The following is a 24,732-nucleotide window of genomic DNA, read 5'->3' as shown; positions in this document are numbered from 1 at the left end:
ATACCTTACATTCCTTCACATCGCTAGGGCAACTCGCATTGGCCCATTCTTGGCCCTGCACTTTTTATTTATTTATTTTACCGTTATTTTACCAGGTAAGTTGACTGAGAACACGTTCTCATTTGCAGCAACGACCTGGGGAATAGTTACAGGGGAGAGGAGGGGGATGAATGAGCCAATTGTAAACTGGGGATTATTAGGTGACCATGATGGTTTGAGGGCCAGATTGGGAATTTAGCCAGGACACCGGGGTTAACACCCCTACTCTTACGATAAGTGCCATGGGATCTTTAATGACCTCAGAGAGTCAGGACACCCGTTTAACGTCCCATCCGAAAGACGGCACCCTACACAGGGCAGTGTCCCCAATTACTGCCCTGGGGCATTGGGATATTTTTTAGACCAGAGGAAAGAGTGCCTCCTACTGGCCCTCCAACACCACTTCCAGCAGCATCTGGTCTCCCATCCAGGGCCTGACCAGGACCAACCCTGCTTAGCTTCAGAAGCAAGCCAGTAGTGGTATGCAGGGTGGTATGCTGCTGGCGCAGCATGGGCTTATGTTTGAGGTGTCGGTCATACCGGTTTAGCAAGGCCCAGGCATCCTATTAACAGTGCATCTTGTGTGTAACTATCACTAGATTCCTCCTGCCCACCACAAAAGCTGGTTCACAACCCTGGAGCACTTGGGGAGGTGTATGTGTGTGAGAGAGAGAGAGAGAGAGAGAGGGAGAGAGAGAGAGAGAGAGAGAGAGAGAGAGAGAGAGAGAGAGAGAGAGAGAGAGAGAGAGAGAGAGAGAGAGAGAGGTAGGCAGTTTACTAAGTGAAACTGCCTATCTTGCATGTAGATACGGATGTGATTGATGATGTGATGAAATGCCAATAATAATAATAATAATAGCACATTGGAGTGTCTTTTTGTTTATGAGGAAAAGTTAGGTGTTTTATTTCCCCCCAAAACAACACCAAACAAAGGCTATCTTTCCACTAAAGAAAAAAAAATACTATTCTGTGTGTGACTTCATTTTGTAAACATGTGGTTTATTAGGTCTACTCTGGTAAACAATTGTCATTTAAAATATATTACTAGTGAATATAATATATTACTAGTGAATATAACCTACAAACGATAACCTACAAACGACTAATTCATGCAAAGTCAATCAAATCATGTGTGCACTAGTGTCACAACATTGATGTAAAAATGACCTGTTAAATTCATGTTATCTTTCTCTGATGCGTCAGGAATTTGGAGAGGTAAGGGTTTATAACTAGTGCGTGTTTTGGCAACTGGGAAGTCAGAAAAAACGAATTCCGTCTTGGAATTCCGAGTTGGATTTTTCCCAGTCGGAGTTCATTTTTCCGAGTCCCAGTTGTCGTGAATGCACTGAAGTAGGACATTTCCGAGTTCACAGTTGTTTTGAACGCGGCATATAGATCGGACACACCTTTTTCACCTGAGACACTCGAATTTCGACGACGGAGTGACGTGGTGCTACGATATGACAAATGGGAGGAAGCAAAAGAAAGTCAGTCTCCTTTCACGCTGGCCAAGTCCCTGCGTTATCCACGGATTTCAGGTTAGTTTTTCGTTCTTATTTGATTAACAAAACGGAATAAATGAACATAATACAAGTGCATTGAATTGGTTGAAACGAATGTTTGATTTAGAGAATTATTAGTAATTGTTTAACTTCCATTGAGTTTGATCAATTACGGATCGAATTTCGAGTGTTTTTGTTTTCTTTGCTTAGGCCCATGTTTTAAGTAAAACCACTCATATTTTGTTTGAGGTTGAACACCTTGAACTTCAATTGTGCCACCATAGGAGATGTAAGTGACTGCTGCCTGCTGCAATTAGCTCTCACAGTCCCACATCAGAATTAGACGTCAATCCATGTTTTTTTAAACATCTAATTTGGAAGTTGTATCAAACGTTAACTTTCGAAGTGTTTACGGTTAAGTTTAGGCATGATCTCCTAATGGTTAAGATTGAGGATGGGCTTAAAACAAAAATCTCAAACAACTTTCTATTGCTGGGTTCGAACTTGCAACCTTAAGAATTGGAGACAGATGGTCATCCACAATGATCACCGTTGCCCCTAGTGGTTGGTTTCCACGTCACTTCCCGATGTCCTCAGACATAGATAGACATCGAATACTGACTTGTATCACGGATGACCTGGCTGGCCTTTTTAAGCGTTCTCAACATTTGAGCCAAACTTTTCTGAGGCCACAAAAGTCACAACAGTACTGTAATTAGGCCTACCTTTTCTGAGCAGCAATTGGTCCCTTTGTCGTAACATTATATGGCTTTGACGCGTTTGTGTGTTAACACGAATGTGCTCAAATCCAGGTGGCCAACTAATTTTTAATCAATGCATGGGATACAGTGAGGATCTAGTGATACGTTTCTTGTTCTTGCTATATTTGCTTATTCTCACAGACTTCTGAGATTCAGTGAAAATGAGGCTATCAAATGCTGTTTATTTTCAACTCTCCATCTCTGCTTTTCACTCGTGTTTTCTGCTTACCATCTTTGTAGAAGTATATACATCCAGTTACTCTCTGGCCTCAACTGATTTAGGACTTGAACTTCCATTGACCATGTCCTAGTCTTGGTAACATTCTAAGGTAAAATGGTAACATTTGTATTGCGCTCATATTGGCTTTTAGAACTATGAACAAGTTGGCTATTAACACATTTCTGGCTCTTTAGTGTAGCTATTTTAATGAGGAAGATTGTCAGTCACACTGTTAATGGCCTAGTTGGTGATAAAGGTGACAGTCCATACTTCCCTCAAAACATATATGGGTAGTGCTGAATGTCTGTGGTTTTATATAATGCTTTACAGATGGCCAGCCAGGGTGAGCATTTAGGAGTGTTGCATCCCAGCCTTACTGAAGGTTGCACCGTGTGTCTACCCCTGATTCTGATCAACCCAAGTTGTAGACAAGGGAGTGGATATGGTACGCATGGGGGCCCGTCAAATGTGATTTCGACCAATGCTACGGTACGAGTATGTCCCACAGCCATAGATACAGTCCTGCAGAATGTCAGCCATGTTGGAATTCTCTTGGAACAGGCTTGGAACATGCAGCGCCAACATAGCTTACGTTGGCAATCTCTCCAAAAAAAGCATCCTCCTTACCCCACGACACTTTCATTGAATGCCTCATGTTGGATTTCTAAACCTTCGAACCTAGTCTAGAAGGTGGAACATCCCAGGTGTCCCAGTAGCAGCAGCAGTGTCATCGAGGCTGTAAGGGGCCCTGTGTGTTGGTGCAGCATGCAGCTCAGGCACATTCCTGGAGCACAGGAACCTGTCTGATCACCCTGTGCCTGCGGCACCTGAGGCTCTCTTTCTCTCTCGTGACTTTCTTTATCTCTTCTGGCAGTTTTCTCCTTGGTGTTCCCGTGATCTGCTTCAGAGATCATTCTTATTTATTGGGCGCTCCTCTTCCTACCAAGACTCCGACGTTGCGATTGCTACTCTGGACTGCATCAGGAGTAAGCTACAGCGGCTGGGTTGTTTGTAGATGTTATACTCTTGGTTGTTAGGAGTTCCTTGGCAGTTGCTATGGTTGTGTTACTGTACACAGCTGTTCAGAACATTTGATCCAGATCCAAATGAATCAAGCATCCAGAACAGGCTCATGTTTTGTTGGTGTCGGGTATGTGTCAATAATTCTCTAATTCAAACCATAAGATATGCAGCTAGCAAGAGCCCTTTATCAATGCTGACAGGACGCTCTGGTTTTTCCAAACGTCGCCACACTTTCAGTCCGCGTGTTTTTAAAGGCCTGAGAGACATAGTTGCCCTCTTACTCAAAAGAAGTCCATTTGTGTCCTTGTTTTCTGGTTGAACGACATATTCCACATCGCTATTGTGTGTGTCAGTCCCTGTAACATTCTTCTTCGTCCCGACTTAGCATGAAGCTGACCATGTATCATGACGACATAAGCCTCAAGTCATTTGGTCTGCGAGATTCAGGAATGCCATTGTTTGATGAGTGTATTTTATTTTTTTATGATTTCAAAGCCACCCAAGAGGGTGTGAGTGCAGTTTCAGTTGACTAGTGTGTGCTACATTTTTCATGACATATTGTAAATAATCAGCAACAGCAACTCATATTACTCCCTGTAGAATGAGAAAATACAGTCAATTACCTAGAAAGTTGTTTGTGTTCGCCACCAGTTGATGGAGAAACTGTAATCAAAATGGCCTCCTCAGCTAAATGTAATCTGCGGGATATTGGAGTTTTTCTGTTTTTTTTTGGACTCTGCTGATGCCCCCTCAGTCAATTTTGTCAGCAATAACTACCATGAAATATACTCGTCAACAACCTATTTTTCTTGACAAAATACTGACGATAACAAGACGAGAAGCCCTGGAAAAATACTATTACAAATTACTTTTCATTTTAGTTGACAAATGTAACGAAACGAGAATTCCACGTGAAACGAATGCACATTCAATTTGACATGAAGCTCCTTTTCATCTGTTTTGTCCAATCATAAGCATGCCAGGTTTAGCAGACTATTTCATGCAATCCTCTGATTACCTCTTCGTCTATCATGTCTTTCTGTTGCGTGGGCTGCTTGGGAAAATCTTGCTCTCCCAACACACAGCTCCTGGAAGGTCACTCCCCTCTCTTTTGAACTGATGTGCAGACAGGAAACTAATTGTAACTTACCTCAGTTAGAAACAACAATACTGTCATTGATTCTTTGCTTTCCTATAGGCCGTTTTTGCTCTGATCCCACCAGAAGCTCAATTTTGCCATGTTATTGGCTGTTATTCATCTGCTCTTGCAGTCTGTGAATGTAAGTTGTGGTTTATTGTTTTTGCTGAATATTAGGAGTACAGTTATACTTCTGGCATTGTTGGAAAACTCACATTATCCCCTTTTGAAGGAAATCACTTATTTCAGGGAATGTCTTCAATTTTTTTGCATCTGTGAACTTCAGTTCTTAGAAAGGATTTCCTTATAGACCACTGATCTGTTTGGGGATGCATGGCTTCAATGTCGGTAATTTTTCTTTCATGCGAGTTGTCCTTAAACATGCTGTCATCAAATACCTTTGCACTGTTTGGGTAATGTATCACTTGTTACAGTTGACAGTTTCATTATTGATGTCCAGCCTGAATCTAGACATCTCATTTGGTCGTCAATCAAGATGGCGACAATATGAAGATGATGTACACGTGGTTGCTGTGGTGATCCTGTATGTATGGTATTGGGGTGTGGAACCTACTTTCCGTCTTGGCTCCACCCACTCACCCTCCAGTCTTTGATATGTAACATAGCCCTGCTTGGTAACCAGATAATAGTCCCTTTATAGCATCTAACACGAGAATCCAAGAGAACAGTGACGCACCAATGTTGATATATTATATTGTTTACGTATTTAATTGATTAAATACATAAACGAGAAACTAAAGACATTTACATGTGTAATAGTAGACATAGAGGAGAAAAGCCAAGCCCTGAAATAATTTGGGATGCTTTTAAGGCGTACATTAGGGGAATGATAATCTCGGCAAAAATTACATCTGCGTTAGTGATTTATTTCTTTAATTTTAATTACTATCTTAGAAAAAGCCCATACTTATTTACAAGGTAAAGAAGAAAATGCAATTTCAGAATTTAAGCAGGAATATGATCTTTTACTTTTGAAGAGCGCCAACAATTACAGGTTAAACTCAAAGCATACTATTTAATGGTAAATAAACCTGGTAAACACCTCGTAGCGCTCACAAAAATAATACAGTTATAATTTTAAAAGATAAGGATACGAAAGCAATAAATAGAGAACGCTATAAATAGCCATTCTAAAAGCTACTAGGGATTTCTATATAAATCAGAATGAAATAAATTGGACTGATCCTACAGCCTTCGTGGACTCTAGCCCTGAAGCAACTATCAGCAGATAAAAAATTATCACTAAAAATGGAAAGTAGCCCCCTATTTTACTCAAATGACAACATCAGTCACTCGATTCAGTGCTTCCGAGTTCCATGTATCAAACAGTTATTTCCGTTATATTAAAACCAGGAAAATCTGGAGTCCCCTGCAGATTTTAATAAATTGCAACAATAAAATAATAACAAAACTCCAATGTAACAGACTGGCAGAAGTCTTACCAGACTTGATACATTTGTATTTACTATGGATCCCCATCGTTTATTTTATTTAACTTTTAATATAACTAGGCAAGTCAGTTGAACAGATTCTTATTTACAATGACCCTATCCCGGAAGATGCTGGGCCAATTGTGCACCGCCTTATGGGATTCCCAATCACTGCCGGTTGTTATACAGACTGGAATCGAACCAGGGTCTGTAGTGACGCCTCTGGCACTAAGATGCAGTGCCTTAGACCGCTGCGCCACTTGGGAGCCCAGGCAGCAGCTACTCTTCCTGGTGTCCAGCAAAATTAAGGCAGTTATACACAATTAAAAACATTACATTTCACAACACATTGCAAGGGCTTCATGTTCAGTTTTTTGTCCTAGCACTACACAGCTAATTTGAAAAATAATCAACTTATCAAGTTTGGGAAATGCTGGTATAGTATGTATGTTATCATGTGCGTGTGTCTGTGCCTCTTCAGTCCCAGCTCTTTCATTAGGTGTATTTTTACTTGATGTGGAACAGAGTTCCATGTAGTCATGTGCCACCTCCCATAGTCTGTTATGGACTTGGGGTCTGTGAAGAGACCTCTGGTGGCATGTCTTGTGGGGTATGCATGGGTGTCTGAACTGTCCGCTAGTAGTTTAAACAGACAACACGGGGCATTCAACATGTCAATACATCTCGCACATATGACTTTGAGCCAGGAGAGATTCACACTATTTTAGCTCTCGTGTACATTTAAGGGCCAGTTGTGTTGCCCGGTTCTGGGCCAATTGCAATTTTGTTTTAGTGAATGATTCATCCCAAATACAAGGCTTTCATTTTATGAAATATTTAGGACTTATTTCTTGCCACCCATTCTGAAACTGACTAAAGCTCTAAGTGTTGCAGTGATTTTACTTGCTGTGGTAGCTGATGTGTGTAGTATTGAGTCATCAGCATACATGGACACACAGGCTTTACTCAAAGCAAGTCGCAGGTCATTAGTAAAGATTGAAGAAAAAAATGGCCTAGACAGCTGCCCTGGGGAATGCCTGACTCTACCTGGATTATGTTGGAGAGGCTTCCATTGTGTTCTTTAATGATGATGTCAAAAACTGAACTAAAGTCTAACAAAACAGCTCCCACAATCTTTTTATAAATGTATCTAAGCCAATCGGCCGCAATCTGTAAGTGCTGTACATCTTGAATGCCCTTCCCTATAAGCGCTATGAAAATTTGTTAACTGTAAAAGTTAGCAAAAAAATAATCGTCTTTTTTCAGGACCCTGTCTTCCAAAGATAATTCGTAAAAATCCAAATAACTTCACAGATCTTCATTGTAAAGGGTTTAAACACTGTTTCCCATGCTTGTTCAAAGAACCATAAACAATGAATGAACATGCACCTGTGGAACGGTCGTTAAGACACTAACAGCTTACAGACGGTAGGCAATTAAAACTTAAGACACTAAAGAGGCATTTTTACTGACTCTGAAAAATACCAAAATAAAGATGCACAGGGTCCCTGCTCATCTGCATGAACGTGCCTCAGGCATGCTGCAAGGAGGCATGAGGACTGCAGATGTGGCCAGGGCAATAAATTGCAATGTCCGTACTGTGAGACGCCTAAGACAGCGCTACAGGGAGACAGGACGGACAGCTGATCATCCTCGCAGTGGCAGACCACGTGTAATACCTGCACAGGATCGGTACATCCGAACATCACACCTGCGGAACAGGTACAGGATGGCAACAACAGCTACCCGAGTTACACCAGGAATGCACAATCCCACCATCAGTGCTCAGACTGTCCGCAATAGGCTGAGAGAGGCTGGAATGAGGGCTTATAGGCCTGTTGTAAGGCAGGTCCTCAACAGACATCACCAGCAACAACGTCGCCTATGGGCACACACCCACCGTCGCTGGACAAGACAGGACTGGCATAAAGTGCTCTTCACTGACGAGTTGCGGTTTTGTCTCACCAGGGTTGATGGTCGGATTCGCGTTTATTGACGAAGGAATGAGTGTTACACTGAGGCCTGTACTCTGGAGCGGGATCGATTTTGGAGGTGGAGGGTCCGTCATGGACTGGGGTGGTGTGTCACAGCATCATCGGACTGAGCTTGTTGTCATTTCAGGTAATCGTAACGCTGTGCGTTACAGGAAAGACATCCTCCTCCCTCATGTGGTACCCTTCCTGCAGGCTCATCCTGATATGACCCTCCAGCACGACAATGCCACCAGCCATACTGCTCATTCTGTGCCTGATTTCCTGCAAGACAGGAATGTCGGTGTTCTGCCATGGCCAGCGAAGAGCCCGGATCTCAATCCCATTGAGTACGTCTGGGACCTGTTGGATCGGAGGATGAGGGCTAGGGCCATTCCCCCCAGAAATGTCTGGGAACTTGTAGGTGGATAGTGGGGTAACGTCTCACAGCAAGAACTGGCAAATCTGGTGCAGTCAACGAGGAGGAGATGCACTGCGGTACTTAATGCAGCTGGAGGCCACACCAGATACTGACTGTTACTTTTGATTTTGACCCCCACCTTTGTTCAGGGACACATTATTCAATTTCTGTTAGTCACATGGCTGTGGAACTTGTTCAGTTTGTGTCAGTTGTTTAATCTTGTTGTGTAAATATTTGTATGAACATATGTTAAGTTTGCTGAAAAGAAACGCATTTGACAGTGAGAGGACGTTTCTTTCTTTGCCAAGTTTTATCTAGTCAAACAATTTTTTTTACAAAAGTTTACTAAGGGTTGTTAACATGCTGTTTTATTGAATGACTTGCTTCACTCCAGGCCTGAGGGGGCACACTTTCCTGTATGTTTAGATTGAAGAGATGGAAATAGGAGTGGCAATATCATCTGCTATCATCCTCAGTAATTTTCCATCCAAGTTGTCAGACTCAGTTGGATTGTCATTGTTGATAAAAAATAAAAATTCACCTCTTCCACACACTTTAAGTAATATAAAATTACAATACTTGTCTTTTAATAATTTGGTCAGTAATGCATGGCTGTACAGGTTCCGAATTTGTTGTTGTCATGGACTTTGTTGAAGCTCCTTTGGCAGCGATTACAGCCTCGAGTTGTCTTGGGTATGATGCTACAAGCTTGGTACTCCTGTATTTGGGGAGTTTCTCCCATTCTTCTCTGCAGATCTTCTCAAGCTCTGTCAGGTTGGATGGGGAGCGTCACTGCACAGCTATTTTCAGGTCTCTCCCGAGATGTTCAATTGGGTTCAAGTCTGGACTCTGGCTGGGCCATTCAAGGACATTCAGAGACTTGTCCCGAAGCCACTCCTGTGTTGTCTTGGCTGTGTGCTTAGGGTCGTTGTACTGTTGGAAGGTGAAACTTCACCCCAGTCTGAGGTCCTGAGCACTCTGGAGCAGGTTTTCATCAAGGATCTCTCTGTACTTTGCTCTGTTCATCTTTCCCTCAATCCTGACTAGTCTCCCTGTCCCTACCGCTGAAAAACATCCCCACAGCATGATGCTGCCACCATGCTTCACCGATGGGATGGTGCCAGGTTCCCTCCAGACGTGACGCTTTGCATTCAGGCCAAAGAGTTCAATCTTGGTTTCATAAGACCAGAGAATCTTGTTTCTTATGGTCTGAGAGTCTAGGTGCCTTTTGTAAAACTCCAAGTGGTTTGTCATGTGCCGTTTACTGAGTGGCTTCTGTCTGGCCACTGTACCTTCCCCAGATCTGTATCTCGACACAATTAAGTTGTGGAAACATGATGCACCGGAGCTCAATTTTGAGTCTCATAGCAAAGGGGCTGAATAGTTATGTAAATAAGGTATTTCTGTTTTTAATACATTTGTAAAAATGTCAACCTGTTTTCGCTTTGTCATTATGGGGTATTGTGTGTAGATTGCTGATTTTAAACAGTTTTATTTAATCTATTTTAGAATAAGGCTTAACAATGTGGAAAAAATCAAGGGATGTGAATACTTCCCGACGGCACTGTATCTGTTTACATCTCAACATTGGTGTGTCACTGTTGTGTTGGATGCTATCAAGGGACTGAAGACATTCTTCCATGGAATAGGCTAACTCTGGAGTACTAGTAGATCGATCCAATCATTATATGATTTTTTTATTTATTTTTTTTTTACTGTGGAGTTATATCTGTTTGATACTTTTGATAATCTCTCATGCTGTAGATTAGGTCTAATTTAAACGTTTTCAGGAAAATATTGTTTTGACTGAAATGTAAAAATGAGCTGACAATTTAAAAATTGCTAGTAGAATTTGAATAATGCATTGTCACATTCTTTGGTCAGCACTCCTGGACCTTGTCTAGTACTGCTTTGTCCACCATGGTCTTCATAAGGCCAAGCCAACCATAAGTTTGAGGGAGTTGGGGTGGATGATGTGTAGGTTGTCTTCCTCATGATCCGAGGGCCCACTGCAGCAGGGCAGCACACGTGAAGTGTGTTCCTGACACTTGAATTTCAATAAAAGACGTCCTCAAGTCTATTTATCTGATCTCTCATCATTTAAAATGGGACAGTTAAAGCGTATGAAGCTGCCAAATGTGAAACCAGTTATAATGTCACTTTTTTTTTTTTTTTTTCTCCTCACATTACTGTTCCTTTTGTCTCAACAGAGTTGTGTTTCCTCTGAGAGAACCTTGTCGAAAAGCAGAGCTTACTTTTAGCGACGTTGTTCATCCAATCATAATGATGGACCCTCGGGTGTGCCCACCCTCACTCAACAGCAGCCAATCAGTGATGAGCCTGGACAAGTCTCCTTCTGGAGGATTCAAGGCTGGACACTCACGGAACGACAGCGCTGGGTCATCACGCAACTCCCGCCAGGTAGTTTCTGAGCCGTTCCTTTTTTTTAAAAGGATCTTAGAGTGCGAGTGGGGTGTGCCTGGCTTTTGAATATGACGGGTCTCCTCTTTACACCATAATGCAACCAATGATGTATATAACCATCACGAATATCTCTATGGATGGATGGCTGAATGGATGAAACCCACATAGTGAGGATTAAGTTCTTCATGGACAATGCAACATTTTTATTTTATTTAACCTTTATTTAATTAGGCAAGTCAGTTAAGAACAAATTCTTATTTTACATTGACGGCCTACCCCGGCCAAACCCTCCCCTAACAAGGAACGACGCTGGGCCAATTGTGCGCTGCCCTATGGGACTCATGAGCACGGCCGGTTGTGATACAGTCCGGGATCAAACCAGGGTCTGTAGTGAAGCCTCTAGCACTAAGATGCTGTGCCCTAGACCGCTGTACCATTCGGGCTCCAAACTAATGAAAACTGTATCTTCCCCCCCGATAGAACTCCAGGCACTGGGAGGTGTTGGATGACCACATGGACATGGGTTCAGGGATCGGGTCAACGCTGGACATGAGCATCCCTGGTATCTGTGAGGGCTTCTTGATGAAGAGGAGGAAGTACCCTTTGAAGGGCTGGCACAAGGTAATGCAAAGGCTTTACTTGGCAAGCCAATTTGAAGATCAGTTGAAAGCCAGTTGAAGCACTGTTGGCAAGCCAATTGAAGCACAGTTTTGCTATTTAGTTTTGTTTCACCACTTCGGACTTCCTGGGGTGTATTCACTAGTAGCCAAATGGAAGTAAATGGCTGGAACTTGGCTGGAAGGGACTAATCCAGGGTTTCCCAACTAATCTAAACCTCTCCGAAAAATAAACGTGTTCTCATTGCTACTGGGGTGCACTTATGAATACACCCCCGTCTAATGTGGTTCTGTCTCTCTCCTTTCAGAGGTACTTCCTGCTGGAAAAAGGCATCCTCAAGTACTCCAAGACACAGCAGGATGTATGTATTCACGATACACGACCAAAAACACAAATTCAATTCACGATTGCAATCATTCTGAAATTGGTCAAGTGCCGTATTGTAAATGTTACAGGCTATGTAATGCTTGTTTATACACATTGGACAATACAGTGTGGGGCGGTTTTCATCCATTCTAATGTTCCACTGGTCAGATCCAAAGAGGAAAACTCCACGGCTCCCTGGACGTTAGCCTCGCTGTCATGTCCATCAACAAGAAGTCCAATCGCATCGATCTGGATGGTGGAGACTATTTATACCACGTCAAGGTACACGGAGTACGCAAAATACTAAGAACATGCTCTTTCCATGACCTAGACTGACCAGGTGAAAGCTCTAATCTTTTAATGATATCAATTGTTAAATCCACTTCAAACAGTGTAGATGAAGGGGAGGAGATGGGTAGAAGAACCATTTTTAAGCCTTGAGACAATTGAGACATGGATTGTGTGTATGTGTACCATTGAGGGTGAATGGGCAAGACAAAATGTTTAAGTCCCTTTGAACGGGTGCCAGGCACACCGGATTGTGTCAAGAACTGCAACGCTGATGGTTTTTTCACGCTCAACGGTTTCATTTTCACATCTGTTTCTTATCCAGAATAAGTAGCATGTCCCCCCCCCCCCCCCCCCCCCCCAATTAACGTAATTATTAATCTAGAATTCACTCTCCTGTTAGGCCAAGAACAATGACTTGTTCTACATATGGCTGACCAAGCTGTGTGCCCATCGTGTCTTCAAGAAGAACGAGGCCTTGGGCGTCCACCAAGGAGTCCTCCATGCCCTCACCATGGGCAACAGCACGTTGTTGCCAGCCATGGCCAGTCTAGCCCAGAGAAACCAAGCCGCCATGCCAGGCATGGTGAGTGAACAGAGAAACAGGGGTGTGACGCAATGTGGTCTGCTACTTGCAGTGCTACAACGAAATATGTTCTGGTCACACCGAAATAGGTGAAGGTATATTCTGAATAGAACGAGGACTTTATACACATTGGCTTTGACTGACACTTGACTACTCTTTTTTCTCTTTCCCTCGTCTGTCCCCACATCATGTGGTTCCAGTACCCTCACTACGCCAGCTCTGCCTCGGTCTACCAGGCTGAGATGGAGGTTCCGCCCGCAGCAGCCCCAGGGGTCAACGGCAAGGTGGCAGCATGGCTCCAGCAGACCCACCAGTCAGATACCTGCTCTCAAGGTAAGGTACTTCCATGGGGAAAGCTAGGGAATCAAGGCTATCAGTTTTCAATTCAGCATTAAATGAATATCCAGTTATTTTCAGAGCTAAGCTTTCACTCCAAAGCTTTATCAATAATCTTCTCTGACCCTTGACCCCCCACAGAGCTAGCTCGTTCTCAGTTGGACTTGACTGAGTTGGCCAAGCTCATCCAGAGGCTCAATTGGCTGGAGAGTGGCCAGCAACCAATCTCCAACAGTGACCTAGAGCGACGAATCAACATACAGGTAAGGTCACCGCCCTAACAACTACTCTACAACCGCACATGCTGTATATGAGATGTTCTCTATGGGGGGGAAAAATGGCACACCTGTAATTCTGAGGTGAGTGTGACATTGGAGTATTCATTTAGTGGTCGGCTGTTCTTTAGTCTGAGCATGTATCTATTCTACCTGTCTTTCAGAATCTGACTCTTAATACCCCCAAGGCCAAGAAGGAGAGGAAGACGACAAACAAGATATTTTGTCACTCTCGCACCCTGTCCGGAGTCGAAGCCCGCGGCACGGTAAGTTTTCATGTCCTATACAGTGGGTATCATATGTTTTTCCACATTTTGTTGTTACAAAGTGGGATTGAAATAGATATCATTTTTTTAAAAGTCATTTATACAGAAAATACTCTGTCAGTGAGAAATACCATTAGACAATTTTCAAATTAACAGAAATGTAATGACTAAAATATAGTTGCATAAATATTCACCTGCTTTGTTTAGGCAAGCCAAAATGAGTTCAGGAGTAAATGTGGCTTAACAAATCACATAAGTTACATGGACTCACTCTGTGTGAATAATAGGGGTTGACATGATTTTTTAATAACTAACCCTTCCTCTGTCCCCTAGACAGAAAACATCTAAGGTCCCTCAGTCAAGTATTGAATTTCAAGCACAGATTCAACTACAAAGACCAGGAAGCTTTTAGAAAGCCTCATAAAGAAGGGCAGTGATTGGTAAATGGTTAACGATATCAAATCAGACATTGAATAACTCTTTACGTGTGGTAAAGTTAATAATTGTGCTGTGGATGATGCGTTTATACCACCTAGACGCATCAAAGATACAATCGTCCTTCTGAGCTGCAGGACAGCAAGGAAACCACTCAGGGATGTTACCATGAGGCCATAGGTGATTTTAAAACGACTATGGATTTCAATGGCTGTGATGGGAGAACTGAGGCTGAATCAACGTTGTAGTGACTCTACAATGATGGCTTAAAAGACAGTGAAAAGATGAATACAAATAAATATACAGAATAAAAATACTCAATCACTGAAGTAATCCTGGGGTGGAAAAAACCCCACAAAAAAAAACCGACAAAGGAATATACTTTCTCGCTTAAATGCAAAGCTGTAATTTGGATCCAATCCAACACATCACTGAGTAACTGCCTCCTTATTTTTGAGCATGTTGGTGGCTGCATCATGGTATGGGTATGCTTAACATTGGCAAAGACTGGGGAGTTTCAGGACAAAATGAAACTGGATGGAGATAAACGCAGGCAATAACTTGGAGGAAAACCTGCTTCAGTCTGCTTTATGCCAGGCACTGGGAGAGGAATCCCCTTTCCGCTTGACAATAACCTACAACACAAGGCCAAATCTACACTGGAGTTGCTCACCAAGAAGATAGTAAATGCTCCTGAGTGGCCAAGTTAGTTGACTTAAATCTGCTTAAATCTATGGCAAGACTTAAATTGCTGTCTAGCCATGATCCCCAACACCTTGACAGAGCTTGAATTTTGAAAAGAATAATGGGAAAATATTGCATAATCCAGGTGTGGAACGCTCTGATAAGACTTACTCAAGAAGACTCACATCTGTAATTTCTGTCAAAGTGTTTCTAACATGTAATGACTCAGGGGGGTGAATACTTATCTAATCAAGGTGTATTAGTGTTTAATGTTTGTATTGTGTTGCTTGTTGACAAAAAGAGAACAATTGCATCCATTGTAATCCCACTTTGTAACAGGAAAATGGGAAATCTAGGGAGTTGAATACTTATGTAACACTGTACAAGACATTAGTCATTGAATATGAACGTTTTCTGGACATTTCTGTGTCACGGCTGTCTCGGAATCCTCCTACTCTTCTACTTTCACCCACTGTCCCCGCATGTCCCCTCTTATTTTTCATTTATGGTTTAGGGACCGGTACAAACACATTGACACATTGCATAAACAATAATCTGATGGTTGACCCTAGTATATTTCTAGCTGACGAGATGGGTTTTTCTAAAGATGAGAAAAGTAAAAAAAACTCAGCAATAGAAATTGCAGAGATTCTACAAAAGACGTAAGGCTACTAACATAGAATATATTAACTAAGTTCCTGGCCGCGTCATGAAACGTTGCGCACGCACTTAGGCCTCCGAAGGGGCTTGTTTACATTTTAAATGAATGACAACTCCCAACTTCAGAGGCAGCTCATGCAAGTTAACAAACATGTAATTAGGTGGTCTTCTACAACATGGTAGATGTCATCGAAGGACTAATTACCTAGCGAGCTAGCAACAGGCAAGGTAATAAAAAAAGAAGAAAAGATGACGCTAGATAAAGCCAGGAGAATAATGTACTTGTTGAGCATAATTCTAGCCATCAGTTTTGTTTTCATGGTCATCACTTACTGTTGCGTTTGTCAAGGTCCCGACATCAATGTAAAGCTATTCTGATACAGCCACAGGCCATTTTGATGCTAGCATACGCGTGCGTCACTCGAAAGTGAAACACAAAATGGCTCTCTACACACAAACTTTCCTCTCTTCCCTCAGTTTACTTCCAGCCACCTGAGCACATCGTCCAACCAACTGAGTGTGGGAGCCTCCTCGGTGTCGTCCATCCCGGACTATGTGTACTCTCAGCTCTCCAACCCCCTCATAACCTCCCCCGAAGCCAAGAAGATCCAGCAGGACATCTGTGCTTTGTCCTATAGGGGTAAGAGAGAGGTGTTACATGGTTTTGGGGCTCATTCGATGGGGTGTTAATAAAGTTCCTCATAGGAAAGTCATGTGTAGAGCTGGTTATAGTGAGGCTGGTTCTGCAACATAAAAAAGGACCTATGTAGACCACTGCAATCTGGTAGTAATTGAATTACTTTAGTTGCTTAGGGACTTATGTCGATATTGATGGAAACGGGAAATCAAATTAAAATGACATTTGTCCTCCTTAATCTTCTTAGTTCATGCATCTCTCAAGTCCATCCACGAAGTGCTCGCCCTGGAACGTGAGCGGGTCCGACAGGCTTGGACCGGTCCAGACCTACGCTCCTCCACCTCCAATCAACTGGCCACCCTGTGTAGCACACTGTCTGAGGTAAAAGGCACATACACAACATATACAGTACACACGCTGAGACGGACATCCTGCTATACACTAAGAACATACACCATTGTTAATGGCTCCAAAGGAGAGACCTGCATTTCTTTGTTGTTTTTTTGGAAGTAACAAGAAGAACAGGAAGAGACTTAGCGACCAATAGAAAGGCTTTGTTCACATCTAGTCAATAACACTGTGGTCTCTGTTTTAAAACACACACAGCAGACGTTTCGATGGGCCACACCTATTCTCTCGCTTTCTTTTGCTCTCTCCTTCCAAAATATAGTCCCGTCTCAGTGTGCTGCTGTTCAAGTGTGTGTGAAACCAGCCAGAACTGGTTTGGGCTGTTTGGGGCTGGGACATCTCGGTACTGCCCATCAGGGATAGAACCATTCCTCCCTGTTCTCCTGTTTTGAGCCTGGATGAAACAAAAGCCTTTTCAAATGTAAAGCCACTTGTTCGAACAGATTAGATTTATCTTGGTGAGACAACTTAAACCTTCCCCAAATGAAAACTTCCACCACATGTGCATACTGTACATTTTGTCCAACTTACCTGCATATGGGCCAAGTTATATAATGTGACAATGGGAAATGAGCTTAATATTGTGCTTGCTTTTCATACAATTCTCTACAGTATCCTAATAAGTCACTGTTTGTGTGTATCCAGCTGGAGGTGCAGTCTTGCCAAACCAAAGTTCATTCCCTGTCCCTTTCCTCTGGATCCACGGGGAGTTCCAAGGAGTCCTACAGCACTGTGCGTCAGGACCAGGTGTGTATTCAGCCGCCAACCCCCACTCAGCAAGAGGCAGGCTGCCACTCGTTTCTGAATGCGTGTCTGGCTGTGTACTGTATGTCTGCCTGTCTCTGCGGCTGCGTGTGTGCCTGTATGCATGGGATTCTCTATCAAAAGAGCAGGATTTTCTTCCTTAACTTTCTTTTATAAAACATTATTGACATCACTGTTATCCGTCTGAAAGCGTTGATTTTGTATGCTTCCTGTTAACTATAGTCTTATTCTTCCTCCTTCGGTCACTACCCCCCCCCCCCCCCCCCCCACACACACTCCAGAATGCTGAGACGACGCCCTCTAAGGGCTGCTCTGTGCAGCGCACCCCCTCGCTGGCCGACTCCATGGCCGAGTACTATGATGCCAGAGATGTCATCGTCTGTGAGAACTCCTCTGAAAACGGAGAAGAGGAGTCTGATGAGTCCGGGCTGAGTGACATCACCACCACCAGTAACTCTGAGCCAGACGAGGTCCATGGTGAGCCGCCACTCTTTGGATATTACTGTTTAACTGTGGTCCTAGAAGTAAAATGACTAGAACGGCCACTCTAAGGATGTGTTCTATAATATTGTGTTTGAGCAGTCCCATTATACCTTGAATGCAGTTCGGTCTATGTGGTCCATTTGAGTTTTTGTCTTGAAAAATAAGTAACAATATGCATTTGATTTGTTTTAAATTCAGCAGTATCTAGTAAAGCTGGGACGATAAACCGAAAATGATCAATACTGACCGAACCGACCGTTTATCGAGGACGTTTTACTGATATCGATTTTAACGATAAGTAGCTTTTACTAGAGGAATGTGTAGTTTGAAATGAAATGTCTGACAAGACAATTGATCACCACAACCTTCAAATTAGTAGTTTTAAGGGTAATATAAAAATGTAACTAATGCACATTATTGTTAACTTGTTTTTCAATTTACCGTGATCATTTAGTCATTTTATTGTGATATGGATTTTTGTCTATATCGCCCAGCTCTATCTAGGTAGTTATACTCATGAACTCGGCTGACACCAACATTGGGTGTGTATATATGTAATCTGTGTACAAATGTATTTTTATTACGTTTTCTGAACATAGCTTCCACTTTGCCTGCAGAGGCAGTATCACCGGACCAACCGCAAACAAAAGGTATTTTGGGACTGGTCAAACTGAGTGGTGGTGAATTGCGGCCATATTGGAAGTCTCATATGGATCGTTTAATTCATTGATGCACATAATTTATTTGAAGACGGTACATTTTCAATGTTGTACATGCAAGCATACTGATTGGACCCTGAAAACGCCCTAGTAGTCAACTCATTTTATTACTATGATTTTATCATCTCTCTCTTTCTTCTTCCTCTTTGTCCTCCCGAGGTGTCTCTTTGGTTGTGTGGGACTGGTGACAATTTAACAAACGCATTATTGTCTAATCTGTATAGATATTTCATGCTTTAAACATCTTACCCTCCACCTCAATCCAACATCAAACTCTAATTTGGAAGATGGAGAAATCGAGACTGTCATTACTTAATTTTTCCTCCTGTTTCACCATCCTCCTTTCCTTGACAGCTTTGGGACTTAAGACATTTTAAAGGGATGGTTCATCGTTTTGGCAAAGAAGCCTTGATTTTGACAATTTTAAAATGCATAAAGAAACAAGGCAACAAATGAATGTACCAAAAATTGCTGAGGATTATATGCACAAGTCTAAAGATTTGTTTCCATTGTGGTCCTCTAATGGTAGCCGTGTCTGCAAGTTAAAACAAGAGACATTGGCACTCTGGCATACATTCATTCATACAAAATGTCGATTGTTTACCGTTTATCTACTTAGGATCTTGTGGATACCATTTTTATCTCTCTGCGTCCAGTATGAAATGAACTGCCAAAATAAAGGAAACGCCAACATAGCTCTAAATAGGACGCTGGGCCACCACGAGCCCGGCAGAACTGCTTCAATGAGCCTTGGCATAGATTCTACAGTTATCTGGAACTCTATTGGAGGGTTGCGACACCATTCTTCCACGAGAAATTCCATCATTTAATTTGGTGTTTTGTTGATTGTGGTAGAGAATGCTGTCAAGTGCCGCTCCAGAATCAACCATAAGTGTTCAATTCAACCTGGTCTCAGAGCATTTCGTATTATTCTTATGTAAATCCAAGACACTCCATTTAGTATATTTACATTTACATTTAAGTCATTTAGCAGACGCTCTTATCCAGAGCGACTTACAAATTGGTGCATTCACCTTATGATATCGTATATGTTTCGTATGGTATGTATTCATTTGTGGAATCCATCGGCCATTTCTTATGTTACAAATTGAAATTTGTATTATCTGTTACGAATTTGCAAAACGGACGTTACGAATTCTAGCTAGGCGGCTAACGTTAGCTAGGCTGTTCAATTGGGTTGAGATCTGGTGACTGAGACGGACAGTGTTTAATGCTCATCAAACCATTCAATGACCACTCGTGGATGGGGGCATTGCCATTCTGGAAGAGGCGAATCCCCTCAGGGTATAAATGCTTCACCGTAGGTTGAAGGTGATCACTAAGAATGGCTGTGTATTTACTGGCTGTTACCTTGCCCTCTAAGGGGTTGAGTGGCCCCAAACCATGCCAGGAAAATGCACCCCACACCATAAGAGCTGCCAGTTACCTGTAGTTTTGCCAGCCAATGCTAACTAGTGTTAGTGTAATGATGAAGTCAACATGAACAGCTAGTATGCTAGCTATTCCAAAGACCTCCAGGCATTGTGCTAACGCTATTTGGCAACATCCTTCAAACTGAACGCAGAGACATAACAGGTTATCCACAAGTTCATCTGACCCTGGAGACAATCCTGAACTCTCCCTTTAAGGGCTGAATCATGTCAAATTTTTAAATGTTCAAGCCATAAGTGCTGGGCGTAATTGTAAAAAAACATGTGAGATTCAATAGGATATGTATAGAATTCCATCTAACCTTTGTCGTGTGCCCTCTCCCCCTGGCAGCCTCTGCCACCCTGAACTACCGCACCAGCGTGTCCAGAGCCCCGGACATGGTCAGCACCGTGCCCACCAACACAGGCCGCCGCACCTTCCTGCCCGCCAACTGTGTCGACAACAGCCACATTGGCATCATGACCATCCTGTACAACAACATTGGCAAGGACCTCTCACGTGTGTCCATGCCCTGTGGCCTCAACGAACCTCTGAACCTGCTGCAGAGGGTGAGCGAAGAGCTGGAGTACTCTGAGCTTCTGGACATCGCCAACAGCACAGAGGACCCCTTCGAAAGGATGGTAAGGCGGCCCGACACGTGCCTGACCTTAAAACGAAGCAGCTCAAGTATAGGTTTGTGCTGCCACACCAGCGTTGGTGCTGATTCAAGTGAATTGATGCGCCTGTAGATTTGCTTAGTTGAAATCTGGAAAAAAAAGGTATATGCTTTCTCAAATCAAATGGTATTGGTCACGTGCCGAATACAACCGGTGTAGACTTTACCGTGAAATGTTTACTTACGAGCCCTTTCCCAACAATGCAGAGTTACATTTTTTTTTAAACGCTAACACAATAACAAGGTTATATACAAGGAGGACCAGTAGCGAGTCAATGTGCAGGGGTGCCAGGTAGTTGAGGTAATACAGTATGTACATGTAGGTAGGGGTGAAAGGTGACTAAGCAATCAGGATCAATAATAAACATAATAGCAGCAGCATATGTGAAAGTCTGTGTGTGTTGGAGTGTCAGTGTAGTATGTGTGTTGGGTAGAGTCTGTGCATTAGAGCCATTGCTCTAATGACAATGAATGGGGTCAAATTGAATTGCAGATTTAGCATGTAAAATACTATAGTATTTTGGGGTAGCAGTTTTCTTCAGGTACCATTTGATATTGTTGATGGGTGCGATCTCACTCATCCATTTTCCCAAACCTTCTTTTTCATGAAGCTATACATTGGAGTTTTCTCCATCTCTGGCTATGCCTGGGCTACCTGGCGGAACCGCTACAAGCCCTTCAACCCCGTCCTGGGAGAGACTTACGAGAGCCACCGCAAGGAGCGCGGCTTCCGCTACATCGCTGAGCAGGTAGGACTTGAATAATCCTGACCCAGAATCATCCTAGATTCCATCTGCAAGGCAAGTAACCCTTAACTGATCCAGGGGGGTTTCCACTGACGATTCAGTTATTTAAGGTTTTCCCCTTTCTGTTCCCAGGTCAGCCACCACCCGCCCTGCTCCGCCGTGCACGCAGAGTCTGAGAACTTCACCTTCTGGCAAGACCAGCAATGGAAGAACAAGTTCTGGGGGAAGTCTTTGGAGATCATCTCCTCTGGTCCAGTGAATGTCAAGTTGCCAAAGTGAGCGTTTATGCAAATTGCATCATGATTATTTGACCAAACAAAGAAGGAACGTAACCCGGCTTTCACATCGTTGTTTTGAATGCCTTGATCCGTTGTTCGAAGTAGAAGCTCGGGGACAGTGTTTTTCGATTGAGCTGATTGAGCCAAATGAGCTGTAGCAAGCTCAGGTGTCCGTGAATTTGAAGAGTGTGTCTTCATCCAGTTGCATTAAACCCATTTCTTCCTCTCTCCCTCTGCCCTCTAGGTCTGGGGATCACTACGAGTGGAACAAGGTGGTGACCTGCGTACACAACGTCCTGAGTCAGCAGAGGTGGCTGGAGCACTACGGCGAGGTGACCATCAGAAACACCAAGAGTGACCTCTGCACCTGCAAGATCTCCTTCGTCAAGGTGAGACCCCTGCCCGGTGCGCACAGAACCTAAAGCTCAATTGAAGGATAACCCCACATAATGAATAAAATGTAAAGGTTAACAGCCTGAATGGGGTCTAGACATTTGTGAAATCTCCAAAGCTTTACATATGGAAGTACCTAAGATGTTGCCATTGACACGGCCCCCTCTCTCGCCCTGCGTCTTTCCCTCTCTCCCTCAGTCCCGCTACTGGACCTCAGAGACCAGTAAGAACGAGGTGCAAGGCCAGGTTCTGAACCAAGCGGGAGAGGTTGTCCACCGGTTCGGTGGGCTGTGGCATGAGGGCATCTTCTGCGACACCCTGCCTAAACCAAAGTGCATCTGGAAGCCCAGTGAGTACTGCTATTATCGGAATCATCTATTATTTGCTATGTACGATAATCCTAATCTCTAATCCGATCTTGATATTATAGTTTATCCCATAAAATGGTGTAATCCACACCATTGTGCCTATTATCTTTTCCCTAATCCATTCTATTTCAGTGAATTCTATCTTATGGATGTTTTCCTCAATCCGTGAGTCCGTAATCCACTCTATAGTACCAGCACTATGTATCTCCTCACACAGTACCCTGTTTCTCCCATCCCCAGACCCTCAGCCTGATGACCACTTCCAGTACTACGGCTTTGGTCGCTACGCCAGGGAGCTCAATGAGCTGACCCCTGAACTCAAGAAGGTCCTACCTCCCTCAGACACCCGCTTCAGGCCAGACCAGAGGTGAGACCACCATCCATCCTGCTCAGTAACGCGTACGTAGAGGATGTTCAGCCGAGTGCACGTCATTTAGATTTGTCAAATGCACTGGAAGTAGGGCTAGGAATACTTCTTGAACATGATCTAACCAGGAAAAACTCTGGGCCCTGTACAGTAGGTAATGTAGGTGGCATCGTTCAGTGACATTTACTTCCTCAAATGTCAGGGAGCTGTGTTGTGCATTGATGTGATGCCACATCTGATGTGGCTGCGTGCGATGGTACTGTACACACAATTGACCCTGTTAACGCCTTTTTGATTCTGTCACATGCAGAGTGCAGCTGAATCTCATATCTCTCCACTGTTCTTTCCCCATAGGATCCTGGAGGAGGGAGATGTAGCTGGGGCTGACAGTAAGAAGGAGGAAGTAGAGCAGAAACAGCGGGACCGACGAAAGGAGCTGGCCAAGAAGGGAGAGGAGCACGTGCCTCGTTTCTTCAGGTGAGTCTCACCAACCGTCCCTTACGCAATCAAAGAGCATTTATTGTAGAAATAGCATGGCGGTGGTCATCATCCCTGCTATTCAATGTCTTTATGATTAGCTGAGTCGGGTGTGTTAGGGCAGGGTTAGAAGAAAAGCCTGCACCTGTAGCTTTTCCAGGACTTGTGTTGGTGATCACTGACATTATATTGTGTTCATGCACAGAATCTGATGCCCCTTTTTTAAAAGGTTACCTCACACTAGAAAGTAACTATACTCTTCCCTCCTTCAGGAAAGAGCTGGATGCGGCCGGGAATGAGATCTGGCTGAGCAACGGAACCTACTGGAAGATCCGCAATCAGCCAGGCTTTGCCAACACCAAGAACTTGGATCTGTGGTGTTGAGTAGACCTGGCAGAGCCTCCTATCATTTTGGCTTCATCATAGACTATTACAGCCCAAATGAGACTACTGAACGCAGATACTAAAGTTCCACTGACGGAAGAGGAGAGGTGAATGGAGTTTTGACTGCATGGATGAATCATTCCAGGGTGACTGTCTGCCATGGAGAGAGGAAATGTCAACGCGGAGTAGATGAGGACTACTAGGGATCTTTTCCTTCAAGTCTGATGTTCCCAAATTGATGCCGGTCTTCCACACCCCAGTGACCGCTCTGGTGTCCGCAAATATAAACTGGCTTGAAAATAACCAGATTGAAATTGGTTCATGCATTTAACTGCCAAGTTTACCCATTGGTGGTCGGAGATCCAACATAGCGTTTTGAATAATGTTACCTTGCATGTTAGAGATGCTTGATGCTTTTTGTCAATGTATTATGTCTATATATTTAAACACTTTTACTTATTGACATTTTAGGTCTATATGCAGATTTATTTAAATCAATTTGTGATATCAAATGCTCACTCTAAAGAGGAACTAACCGGGCAGGGGATTGTTTTTAAGACTGCTGTGGATTAATGGGGCTTTATGGGTAAGAAGGGCTACCTCTTGCACTCTCGATGGGTCTTACTGTGTTTTTGTATATTTAGTTGTCATGTCGAGTTGTACAGTACTTTACCTCTTTTGGACTTTTTAAATGACACATTGGTTTGAGTCACTGAATACCTCACATCTGTCTCCTTCCTCACCCGTTTTAAAGAACAGTGATCTATATAACACTTTCACTGCTTCCCTTAGTTTTTTCCTTGTATTTCTTTATCTAGAGTGAGTTTATAGATGTTTAATGCTTTTTAGGGTTATCTTTTCAACCTTGATTTAGGTTGATCCTATGAAGTATTTTTATGGATGTTTCAACAGTGGGTTTTATGGAAAAGAGAACCATTGTTACATTTCAGTGTAAAAACAATTGGAGGGCTATAGTCGGGAATCATCCAAAATGAACTGTTTTCTAGTCTATTTTCGAATAAATACTGAACTTAAAACGATTTGTTTTTCTTTGACACTGCAATGTATTGCAGCTATTGTAAGCAGTTGTTTAACTGGAAGGATCTCTTTTACTATTTCCCAACGCAGGGAATGTAA

At 43.1% G+C, this 24,732-nt stretch overlaps 1 protein-coding gene across 2 annotated transcripts; it reads left to right on the top strand.

Annotated features, from left to right (window-relative positions):
- The first annotated feature begins 1,358 nt into the window (after positions 1-1,358).
- LOC129828591 (oxysterol-binding protein-related protein 7-like) lies at positions 1,359-24,626 on the top strand. Of its 2 annotated transcripts, XM_055889646.1 has the most exons (22): positions 1,359-1,577; positions 10,736-10,946; positions 11,430-11,570; positions 11,875-11,928; positions 12,102-12,215; positions 12,625-12,807; positions 13,008-13,140; positions 13,285-13,406; positions 13,583-13,684; positions 15,941-16,103; positions 16,348-16,481; positions 17,154-17,255; positions 17,555-17,750; positions 18,356-18,406; positions 20,258-20,547; positions 21,194-21,331; positions 21,461-21,603; positions 21,851-21,995; positions 22,198-22,348; positions 22,608-22,734; positions 23,089-23,211; positions 23,484-24,626. In XM_055889646.1, the coding sequence occupies exons 1-22, from the start codon at positions 1,507-1,509 to the stop codon at positions 23,593-23,595; spliced, it is 3,006 nt and encodes a 1,001-aa protein (XP_055745621.1). In that variant the 5' UTR covers positions 1,359-1,506; the 3' UTR covers positions 23,596-24,626. The 2 variants fall into 2 exon arrangements, with proteins under 2 accessions (XP_055745621.1, XP_055745628.1); XM_055889653.1 differs by lacking the exon at positions 18,356-18,406.
- Positions 24,627-24,732: the final 106 nt, after the last annotated feature.

Source organism: Salvelinus fontinalis, chromosome 2, assembly GCF_029448725.1.
Source record: "Salvelinus fontinalis isolate EN_2023a chromosome 2, ASM2944872v1, whole genome shotgun sequence".
In the NCBI taxonomy this organism is placed as follows: Eukaryota; Metazoa; Chordata; class Actinopteri; order Salmoniformes; family Salmonidae; genus Salvelinus; species Salvelinus fontinalis.
This window is presented reverse-complemented; position numbering and strand designations above follow the sequence as displayed.

Bases quoted from the DNA above. Each gene is read 5' to 3' on its own strand.
- LOC129828591 (XM_055889646.1), top strand. From the start codon at position 1,507: ATGGGAGGAAGCAAAAGAAAGTCAGTCTCCTTTCACGCTGGCCAAGTC. The intron at 1,578-10,735 runs GTTAGTTTTTCG...TTGTCTCAACAG, and splicing joins GCGTTATCCACGGATTTCAG to AGTTGTGTTTCCTCTGAGAG. The intron at 21,996-22,197 runs GTGAGACCCCTG...TCTCTCCCTCAG, and splicing joins GCAAGATCTCCTTCGTCAAG to TCCCGCTACTGGACCTCAGA.